The sequence below is a fragment of the Paralichthys olivaceus genome, chromosome 8, assembly GCF_024713975.1.
Source record: "Paralichthys olivaceus isolate ysfri-2021 chromosome 8, ASM2471397v2, whole genome shotgun sequence".
In the NCBI taxonomy this organism is placed as follows: domain Eukaryota; kingdom Metazoa; phylum Chordata; class Actinopteri; order Pleuronectiformes; family Paralichthyidae; genus Paralichthys; species Paralichthys olivaceus.
Genome location: NC_091100.1, coordinates 6,558,490 through 6,569,714, shown reverse-complemented (window position 1 = coordinate 6,569,714; position 11,225 = coordinate 6,558,490). Strand labels below are relative to the sequence as shown.

Genomic DNA, 11,225 nt, shown 5'->3' with positions numbered 1-11,225 from the left:
GTCGACAGAGAGAGAGAGAGGGAGGGAGGGGGAGGGAGAGAGCGAGATAGAGGGAGGGAGAGAGAGAGTGTGGAGGGAGAGAGAGAGAGAGAGGGAGGGAGAGAGAGACTGTGAAGGGAGAGAGAGGGGGAGGGAGAGAGAGAAAGAGAGATAGAGGAAGAGGGAGAGAGAGAGAAAGTGTGGAGAGAGAGAGGGAGAAAGAGAGAGAGAGTGAGAGGGAGAGAGAGAGAGAAAGGACAGAGAGACAGACAGATAGACAGACAGATAGATAGACAGACAGATAGACAGACAGACAGATAGATAGATAGATAGACAGATAGATAGATAGATAGACAGACAGATAAATAAATAGATAGACAGACAGATAGACATACAGACAGATAGACTGACAGATAGATAGACAGACAGACAGATACCTGGTTCTCCTCATGTCTTTAAAGAGTCTGTGTCAGAATGTTAGGAGCTTACTTGGTTTAGTTTACATCAGGTTTCTCTGTTGTAAAGTTGCTTTGTTATCAAGTTTCTCTGAATGTGTCAGTTGAGACAAGTGTGAAAGTTGTTTTCGTCCATCGTGGGAGTGATGTAAGGTCCAAACCGACTATTCATCAATTTTCTTTCGCTCATTTGGAGTCAGACACCCCCTGAGTTTTATTTAATAATAACCAGCGTTATTGCAAACCTTGGTAAAATGTAATGAAGTTATCAGGTACAGTTTATACTTTGCACCCGATCAAAGCTTAAAGGAATTATCTATGTACTGCACAGTGCACACAGAATGAAATACTGAGGCTTTATATCAAGGTCCACAACTTTGCCTCGTGCCCTCAAGCACGAAATAGTTTGACTCTTTCTCAGGAAAAAAATTCTGGTAGGGAACTAATACTCTTATTGATTTAAGTATTTGTTGGCTCTAAAGTGGTATGAGAGTCCAAGTGTGTATGTTAATCCTCCCAGGTTCATAAAACTTGCAAATTGACCTCAATGTTACTTCCCAGACCTGTTGCCCCGTTTTAAAACACACATTGTCTGCTGTTTGCTTGCAGTTACAGATTACAAACCAAAATAAATACAAAATCAATGGCTTAGCAGTCGTCAGTAATCAGTGCAGTTGATAACAGTTGCGGACACAATGGGGCTGAGTGTTGACGTCTTCTGCTCTTTCCTATTGGATGCAAATGTGACCTTTTCAAATGGCAGGTCAAACCATTATTTTCTGTGCATGTTACTTTATTGAATCAGCCTGAATGAATGAATGGTCCTCGCCAAATAAAAGACACAACAGAGGGATGGCAGCAGTTCTGTCCACAGCCCTTTTCCACCAGATACTGTCCTTTCATTCTGTCTGAGTAAAGACGTCAGTATGATCTTGTATCGGGGGACGCGTTGGCCGTGATTAGCTTCACAAAGTAATCTGTCACACTCCCCTGGTCTTTTACAGTCATTTAATACACCTGACATCACGCTGTGTCTGCTCTTTTTACAACAAAAAGAAAGTTCTTGTGTTGGTATCCACAGCGATGAGCCTCAGGATATTAACCACTTCATCACCAGAAAGTATGAATGAGTGTCAGGTGAAGTGCACACTGGTCCGAGATTATGATTGTTGACCAAAATAGTTGCTAATTAATTTATTCTGATTAAAATATCAATTAATTAGGTGTCATCCAGCCTGGAGCATCTGACCTTACATGAAGTACTGTCAGTTTAACATGTGAGTTAACTGGATATTGCAGTTTTCTCATACTAAAACAACAAATGACACTAAAGAATTTCATAGTTGCTTTATTGAATTCCCACAACTGCATCACCAGCAGAACTACAGCAACTTTTTGTATTTTCTGTGTTCACTTGCAGTGATGGTGCATTTGACTTTTGACCTTTTGTGGACTGTTAACTGAAAAAAAACATATTCAGATATTGAAATTGACTTAAATCAATGCCTGAACATGGCAGTGACCTCAATATATTACAATTATAATCTAGCGACCTTCAAACTTTCTGTGTTCCACCTCTATTGCTGTAACTCCGTACTCTAAACTCAAAACTCCTTGAAGTGAGAACAGTTTTTCAGAGAAATGTCAGAGTGACTCAAGAACGTGACGTAAAAGGTTTCATTCACTGAACAATGGTTAAATTATTCCTACGGATCCATTTGGGCTCTTCTGAGGAATGTCAGACCCTCACAGACTCAACCACACAGCAACTGAAGGCATTCAGACAAACGGGCAAAACAAAAAAAGTCAAGTTTCTTGCATTTAACTTCTAACTTTTATTGGCACAAAAGGTATCAGTCTTTCAAGTGTGATACAGTTGCACCAATGATTGCACACAAAATCTGCAAAACCCAACATAACATAACATTAACACACAAGCAGCAACGTCAAGTTGTACAATATCACTGCAAAATATTATCACAAATAGGAACGTTTGGAACAGCTTGTATCAGTTAGTGTCGGCAGAACAAAAGGATTCGAGTGTGTCTGTGTGATTGTGTGTGCATGTGCGAATGCTAAAGAATGCTTTGTTCATGAGATGAGAGTGCAGTATGTGGAACAATATGTGCTTTATAGTGCATAGTGTCTGCAGATGTATGTGAGTGCAGGTCACTGTGTGTGCCTGCTGATTGTGTTTGCCATGTGAACACTGAAAACATTTTGGTTTTACGATTTGGATCCGTTTCCGACCAAATATCTAACTGTGACAAAGAGCCACAGCAGAGAAACGGACTTCACCTTTCTCTCTCTCCATGAATCCATGGCACACTTTGGCTGCATCCTGGATTCAGAAGAAGAAGAAACACACACACAGAAATTACATACACAAATATGATTGAATTGATTTTATTATATTTGGGTTTTGCCAAGACTGCAAAGAATTAGCAGCAGAACTATGAATGTATGATCTCAAGAGGTATCTTTACTTTCACTTAAGGATTTTTCAGTTGTTCCTTTTCCTGTTAATGAGTCCAATGAATCAACGTTTGATGCTCCATTAATTTATTATTCATGCACATGGCACCCTCTTTTGGTAGCTTGATGTTACAACCTAAAAGACTGAAAAGGCTCTAGAAAGAAACTTGGGTCTCAGATACTTTTACACATACGTCCACACTTTTACATACCTCGATGAAGGATTCATCTTTGGTGGCTCCATGCTTCAGCGCTCCGTTCATTCTCCCATCTTAAAAAAATGAGTCAGATATTTTAAAATACAATGAGTGCGTCACAAGTAAAACCACAAACAGGAATACGCATGATGTGCAGATGTGCTTACCAAATTCATAAAGTTGTCCATTTACATTGACAAAGGCGATGAAGTGGAAGTTGACTTTGTCTGCTTCAGGCTGTGAAAGTTGAGATGTGTGAGAATATTATTGAGTAAACTGTGCGAAACAACAAAAGATTCAGAGAAGACAAACACCATCAACACTACATCTGCTTTAAATACTTAATAAAACAAGTCTATTGAGTTCTATGTCATATTAAAAGAGAGGGGACATGCATGTGGACAGACACAGAGGTGAATGTGTATAGAACACACTGCAGACTAGAGTCATATGAGTCGGTCCAACAAATGTTGAGTCCACCTGCTGTTGTTTGAACACACTATAAGATATTAGCCATAAGTAGCTGTTGATGTTATAGTGAAGTATCTTACCCTGCACTGGCCCTGCACTGCAACCTCATTGTGAGCCTCAGAGATCGCCTGGGGGAAAAAACATTCAGGATGCCTCAGTTAATTCTGCTGGAACAGATTGTCTGGCGCCACCAAGTGTCTACACCATCACATGCACTTTATGCAACTGTACAAGATTTTTGAGAAACTTGAGATATGTTTATGGTTTACTTAAGTTTCAACTAATTGAATTACCCCCTCTGACATTTTTACTATATTGTGTGCATTATCTTATATTGTTATTTAAAACAATAACAACACACACACAAGCACAAGGAAAAAAAACAATAGGCATGTTTTGATGAAGCTTTTTGGCAAAGTAGTCTTATTAATATCATACTTGATCAGATCTGCAGTTTACAGTCCATAAAGCACCGTTACCTGGTTCTTCTCCAGATGTTTGGCACGATCATCAGCAGACATGTTTGCAGTCTCATCCAGAAATTTCTTCAAGGCAGAGTCAGTATCTGAACAGAAAAGAACAGCATCAGCATCATTGATTAATAATACATATGCACTAATCATTTGTATTAAGCTGTCTCAAATTACAGCACACACAACTCAATAAATGCTTGAGTATGTGCATCACATTTTCTTGCAGGCTGTGGAAAGGAAATTCTGATATTTGTTTCTAAAACATATTCTGCATGATGGTAGCATGTGAAAAACTATGCAGAACTGAATTGTGGAGTTAAACCGTCAGTTTTCCACTCACCAAAAGTCAGTTTGCTCTTGTTGTTGGCCACAGTGTGCAGCAGGGCGATGGTGCCACAGGAATTAACTACTGTCTGCTTCAGGAAATAAACCTCAGAGTCTCCAGCCACCTTGTCTGCCTGCTGCTGTCTGAAAGACTCGTGCTGTCATGCACACAGATAAAAAAAACAAACACACAGAGAGAGAGAGAGAGAGAGAGAGAGAGAATGTTCATTATCATCTGCCCAAGAGGAAACACAGTTCAGCCAATTCTGCTGCTTAAAATGTGCACATCATGAATGAGGAACAGGACTGGAGAGCACATCTAGGAAAACAATAACATGTTGACAATTACTGGTTTGATTTACTTATGTAGCCAAAACGAAACATCAAGCAGACAATCTAGTAAATATGTGTAGTAAATATGTCTGAGGATTATTTTGTTAATAGAACCTTTGTTTGGTCTATAGAACATCAGAAACCAGTTTAAATGCTCTTCACTATTTCCCAACAGACCAGGGTGACATCATCAAGTGTCTTGTTTCATATGACAGAGTGAGATACGTAATCAATATTTAGGGAATGGCACGGTGGGGCAGTGGTTTGCACTGATGCCACACAGCCATTCTCAGTTTGCATGTTGTCCCTGTGACTGCGTGAGTTAGGTTAATTAGAGACCATATTGTCTTGTGAGTGAGAATGGGTAGGTTGAGCGTGGATGGTTGAAGACTAGAATTTCTAAAATTGTGTATATAATGTGCCTGGAATATTGGTGGTGAGGGTTTGCACTCAAAATGTCACTATTATTTATGTAAATGCAGTCTGCACTGTTATTATTGTTTATAATTATGATATTCAAAGAATCATTTGAAGATTAGAATGATGCGGTTTGGCTTCATGTGATTCTTTTGCCTGGGGCTCCCAGAAAGTCCCTTTTAAATGCTCTGGACTACACAATAATATATTTCCCTGTACTGCCACATTTGTTTTCACACAGGAAAGTGATCAGTGTGTACTAAAAAAAAAACATACAGAAAACTACAGTAAACCTGAACTTCAATGCATTCAATGAATCCTGGTTCGGCCAGGGTCTGTGTGGAGTTTGCTATGTTCTCCCCATGTAAGCATGGGTTTCCTGTAGGTACTCCGGTGTCCTCCCACAATCCAAAGACATGGAGAATGGAGTTAGGTTAGTTGGAAACTAAATTGAATGTGAGAGTGAATGGTTATTTGCCCAATGGTGGACTGGCGACCTGTCTAGTCCCGCCTCTCGCCAAATATCAGCTGTGATTGGCTGATAATGGAAGGATGGATTATTGATAATTTACATGTTGTGCAGTTATTTTGTGGCAGCTGGCAACTTGATGGATATTTGTGTAAAAGTAACTGTTTTAAATGACCCTCCAAGTTCATAAATCTAATATTTAAATCATGAACAAGAGCATGGATGGATTGATAATGAAAACTATTTTATTTGTATAGCCCATATTCACAAATCGTAGTTTGTCTCATAGGGCTTAACAAAGTGCGACATCCTCTGTTCTTAACCCTCCACAAGAGTGAGGAAGAAAAACCCATTAAAAGGGGAAAAAACCTTAGAAATGTGCAATAGATGCTGTGGATAGGAGCCCATGATGATAGCATAGACTATATATAGTATATTTAAAAAATATATATATGTTTTTTGCAGAACAATTGATGATCTGATTCATTCAGGGTTTAATGAATAGGTTTATTTACTTTATTATTAGATTTCACATCTTTAAAAAAAGAAGCCAAGCATCTGCTGAATCACTTCCTCCTCATTGCAGCTCCTGTTCCCTCTCCATGCCCTCCCTGCAGCCCAGTCTCACCCCGCCCAGGACAGCCTGTACCACTGGCTCACCCCACCCTCATCCAGCACCACCACCTCCTCCTCCTCCTCATCATCACCCTCCTCTTCCTCCTCCTCATCATCATGATTCCTACCTGTTGTGTCAGTGGGAAGAGCAGCATCAGGGCACAGCATGGTTTGGGGACGGCGGAGAGTTGCTCCCCTTCCAGCCCCAGAACGTCCACGAAGCGCCAGCTCTCACCTGCACCGAGCTTACACATCATCTGAAGAGGAGGAAACAGAGGCTTTCACTGGATGTCAGACATTTTGGGGTTAGCAGCGGCGACATGTGCCTGGGTGTGTTCAGAAGATGCTGCGTTGTGCTGCTGGTCCAGCGGGGCGGACCACACCCTTCTGCCGAGACACAGGGGGCAGAGCTGGGGGAGGATGCTCACTGATTTAAACGCTTCTCCTGCTTGTTTAATATTATTTTCCCACCATTTTAACACACGGGCAGCATCACTTAAAACCACACTGATATCACAGCTGCTGCTGCGTAGCGGGCCGGTAGCGTTTCCCTCCAACTAGCTAGCTAACTGTGAAACTTACCCATCTCTGGAAACTAACGATTACCGGCCGTCGCCATTGTTTTATTACCCACCTTGTTCAGCATCTGAAAGAAACACAGAACAGCAGGTGAGTGCATGAAGACGGAAATAAAAAGTTAAAACATTAATCTACACACACACACACCTCCGGGTTAATCTCCATCGGGGTCCACTCCATGGTTGTAGCCGTGTTTCGGTGTGACTCAGCGGGAGGGAGGTGGGCTCTTCTGTCGGTTGATGGTTCTGACAGTTGAACTTGCACCGTGTTCACTTTATGTGGCCCCGGCTCGTACCATCTCACCGGCAGACGCGGGGGTGGGCTCCGCTCAAATTACCCCCGGTGCACAGATTTAGATTTAGCAGGTGTTGGGGAAGATTAAAATCACAGAGAGGTTTTTCATTCTACACATTTTGCTATATAGTGGGACTACGTCACATGTCACTGTCAACATTTTGTTTGAAGTGTGTTTATTATTTTTCACCATCATTTAAAAATGTAGTACATGGAAGAACACAATATACATACAATATACATACTCTCTCTATTTATATACATTTACATATATACATATACACACAGACATACACGTACATATACACACAGACATACACATACACATACATATACACACATACATACACATACATATACATACATATACACACAGACATACACATACATACATATGCATCCATATATATGCACAAAAAGGAAAAACTAAACGAGACAAAGCAGAAAAGAATAAGTAGTAAATAGTAATATTAATAAAACATACACATATCTATAAGTCTTTGTTTATTCCTATGTTCTTTTATGTATCTATTATATAAAAGCACATTAATGTTAAATCATGCCTCTTTTTCATTCTCTCTAGAAAGTGAGGTGTGTCTCATTACTCTATCAATCTCACTAAAACAAGATGGACCACAATAAAAGTAAATAAAGATGGACGACATCACAGCTCCAAAAACTGAAGCCAAAGCCTCTCCAGGGCCCCCTGGTGGCAGTGAAGGTCATGAACCCTGCTCCATGTGGAGGCTGATTCATTCTTCTGCATCGAAGCTACCACTTCTGTTCGCAGGGCTGAGCATTCATAGTTATGCGTAGGTGTGTGTGAGAGGCGCTAAGTTCATGCCACTATTTCTATGCTGGTGTCTTCTGGGTTCTGTTTATTTACAATTTCATTATTTACTTCAGAACAGTGGCGAGTGCCACTAAGCAGATCATGTTGGCGTTAGAGCGGATAGATGTTAAATTGCAATTACTTTTTCTAAAAGAACTGCAGCAAAGAAAATAAAGACGTCTTCTCTGTTCGTCCCTTTAACTCAATTCAAAAAATAGCGACGAGTCTTCTGGAGATGCGATGCTATCAAGCTCAGGTGGTTTGCGTCGCCTCGATGCATAGTTACATTTTTGGGAAGGTGCACGTCAGGATACGGCGTAGGGCTCTGTGAAGGGTACACGTCTAGCTACTGCTAGCTAATGTAATCAGACGTCCTTGGGGGCCTCCTCTCAGCTCCTCGCCACAGGTACTGCCTACAGTCCCTACCCTGCATATTAACAGGATATAGTGTAGTACATTGATAGGGTATATAATACTGTATTTTGATAAGATATTGTTATTCCTCTGTAAGTTCTATTGTAACACACAGTGTTAAGAAGGCAATGAGATTTCTTTTCATTTCATTCATCTTGTCATTTTTTACCTCAAAATCCTAATCAGTTGTTTTGATATGGAGCTGAATAACAGTGAACTGGTATGACCCTTTGTTTTCTTAGTAGCTTGTGTGTACTGAGCTTTTACTCTCACAAACATGATTAAGATAAGGTTTCCACATCTCAAGAACTCTTGAAAACTTCAAGGAAAACAAAATCCCCTCAGAACACGTTCTCAATATAAATGCAGTCCGAGCTTGGGAGTCTTCATTTGTGTTTTTAAAATTTGTTGTGGTTATGAGGTTTTTCCCTCTTTCTTCCTCCTGGTGGCACTATAGCCTCTACCATCTGCACTGTAGGTTTCAGTCTGATGGACACGGGAACAGTGATGATAGTGACTGAAGTAGGATTAATACATTATACTTACCTTACATTATATTTACTTTTGTATTTTATTAATGTTAAAATCTGTTTTTCTGGTTTGTCTTTTGTTTGTTTGTTTCCCTGTAATTAGTTATAATGCAGGCCTGGCATTCTCAGAAAGAGGATGTGGTCCTCTGTTTCTCACGTGTTTCATTGCAACACCTATTCTGTTGTTAGTATTACATTTTATTTTCTGTTTTTTTACATTATAGATGGAGTGTTCAGGACTATGATTTAAACAGATTTCCATATACGTTCAGGTTTACTAAACTATCAAACTACCAGTGAAACAAATACCTCAGGGATTACATTCCATAATAACATATAGTATACTAAATGTTTCACTGGGCTTTTTAAAGAAACCTTTACCACAAATACACATATTGAGTTATTCATGCAGACTGGAGGGTGAAGTCAGTGTGTGTGTTTATGAAAGAGGGAGATTGCCTGTGGGCTGGTGGGTTCATAGGTCAGAGTGATACGTGTAGCAGGTAATTTATTCTGAAGACAAGCTTAATGAGAACTTTATTAATTCTACTCTATTACTGTTTTTTATCTTTGCTTTTTGATTGCATTTTGAAAGTGGATTAAGCAGAACAGAGCACGCTGTTCATCATCATCTCAAAAACTAATCAGTCACACTCCTGAGACAAAGTTACTGTCAGACTTTGGGAAAACTGGTCTCACGTTTCCCTCAATAGGAAGTTTTGGAGCACTGGAAAAAACACATAGTTAGTGTCTATGAACTTAATAGTAATTATGGTCCTCAGAAGAAAAAGGGAAAAAAATACTCACCTGTGAACAACAGAGCGTAGTTGTGTACTTTTGTATATTTGTCTTACTCTGTGTGCTGATAGCTCTGCTGCTTCAGGTTTAACTTCAAGAATCACATGCATGCAACGCTACACATGCATGCAGGAAGTGATGATGCACTGTGATCTACACCCGCTTCCTCAAAACACACAGTTTGTGAGTGTTTAGTAATCTCTGTGCCATTTAATATTTTAAATACTTCTGTATAATGTTTGAAGTATCTTGAATGTCTGGAAATGATAACAAGTAATACAGATCATGCTTCAGATGAGGATGAAAACTGATCTGTTCTTTTGTTTCAGAAAGAAAAATCATGTCAAAAGCAAATATTACAATATATATACATTTCATATGTATTGACAGCAGTTCAGAGGTCATCTTTACTGCTCTTTCAAAATGAAAGATTATGCATCCTTCCAAAACATCTGTCTGATCTTCGAAGTGAATACAGTATTTCACATGTAATCACATTTTTCATCAGAATACATAATAACCTCTATGTCTATTTTATCTTAAATACTGCAACCCTCTGTGTGTGTGTATTTAGTCTCTTTGTTAGAATTGATCTGGAGCTCTCGGTTGGTGATTCATTGACCTGGCATGAAGATTCCATACATGCCAAAGCAAAAGACAAGAGAAGGGCTCTCATTCACAGCAGAAACAATTCAAATCAATTCCACATATTTCTATTGTGACATTCTTTAGTGAACAGATCTACTTTTTGCCATTGTCACAACAGTTTCTATGTCAGTCTCCACCCGACGTCAAACCCTGATGTCAGGTGAAGTTCAGTTTAACCTTAACAGGTTTATAAAAATTGGCCGTCCTTTGTTTACAGGCACAGAAACAATCCTGTGGTTTAGAAAAAATACATTTGGTGCAGGTTTGAGTAATTTCATCTACCCCTTCACATAAACCTTATTATAAACTTCTTCAACTGTTCACATCTGGAGTATTTTCCTGGTAGCCTTTAACTTGTAGGTATTAGCACAATGAAACAGACGTTCCTGTTGTCCAGTGCTCTGATATACGGACATTTAAAGCTGCACTAATCAATAATTCCATATTAACAATGGATCTAATAACTATGTGTAATGTGAAAGAGGTTGCTTGTATTGACAAACACACATATAATTATCTCTCCACTTTGCAGCTCCACTCAGCTTCTTTTTTTATCATCGTTCAGCTATCCGCTTTGATTCAGACTTTATCATCAACTTTGTTTCCAGCTGCAGCTGCTGTCAACAACAACACAACAACAACAACTTCATTCTCATAATGTTACAACTTTATTTTTGTAATATCACAACTTTACTCTCGTACATTTACATTTTTTTGGAATATTTTAACATCACTCTTGTAAATGTAGGACTTTTTTCTAATGATATTACCACTGCATTCTCATCTCTTGTACATTTTAACAACATTTTATATATATTTTATATTACTTAACACTCATAATATTGCGAATTTATACTTTAAATGTAGGGCTTTTTTTCTGTTTTTCTATATTTTTCCCTTTAAGTGGACCCAGTAGTCTACT

At 39.2% G+C, this 11,225-nt stretch overlaps 1 protein-coding gene across 1 annotated transcript; it reads right to left on the bottom strand.

The window, feature by feature from the left end:
- Positions 1-2,245: 2,245 nt before the first annotated feature.
- On the bottom strand, positions 2,246-6,754 carry uchl1 (ubiquitin carboxyl-terminal esterase L1 (ubiquitin thiolesterase)). The gene is made up of 7 exons (XM_020101148.2): positions 6,337-6,754; positions 4,391-4,532; positions 4,057-4,142; positions 3,658-3,705; positions 3,274-3,343; positions 3,122-3,180; positions 2,246-2,775 (listed from the first exon to the last, which is right to left on the bottom strand). Exons 1-7 carry the CDS (start codon positions 6,463-6,465, stop codon positions 2,692-2,694), a joined length of 618 nt encoding a protein of 205 aa, XP_019956707.2. The 5' UTR covers positions 6,466-6,754; the 3' UTR covers positions 2,246-2,691.
- Between the last annotated feature and the right edge of the window lie 4,471 nt (positions 6,755-11,225).

Coding starts and splice junctions, on each gene's coding strand:
- uchl1 (XM_020101148.2), bottom strand. CDS start 6,465: ATGATGTGTAAGCTCGGTGCAGGTGAGAGCTGGCGCTTCGTGGACGTT. Junction 3,344..3,657: donor CAGTGCAGGGCCAGTGCAGG/GTAAGATACTTC, acceptor CAACTTTCACAG/CCTGAAGCAGACAAAGTCAA. Junction 3,181..3,273: donor TGGACAACTTTATGAATTTG/GTAAGCACATCT, acceptor CATTTTTTTAAG/ATGGGAGAATGAACGGAGCG.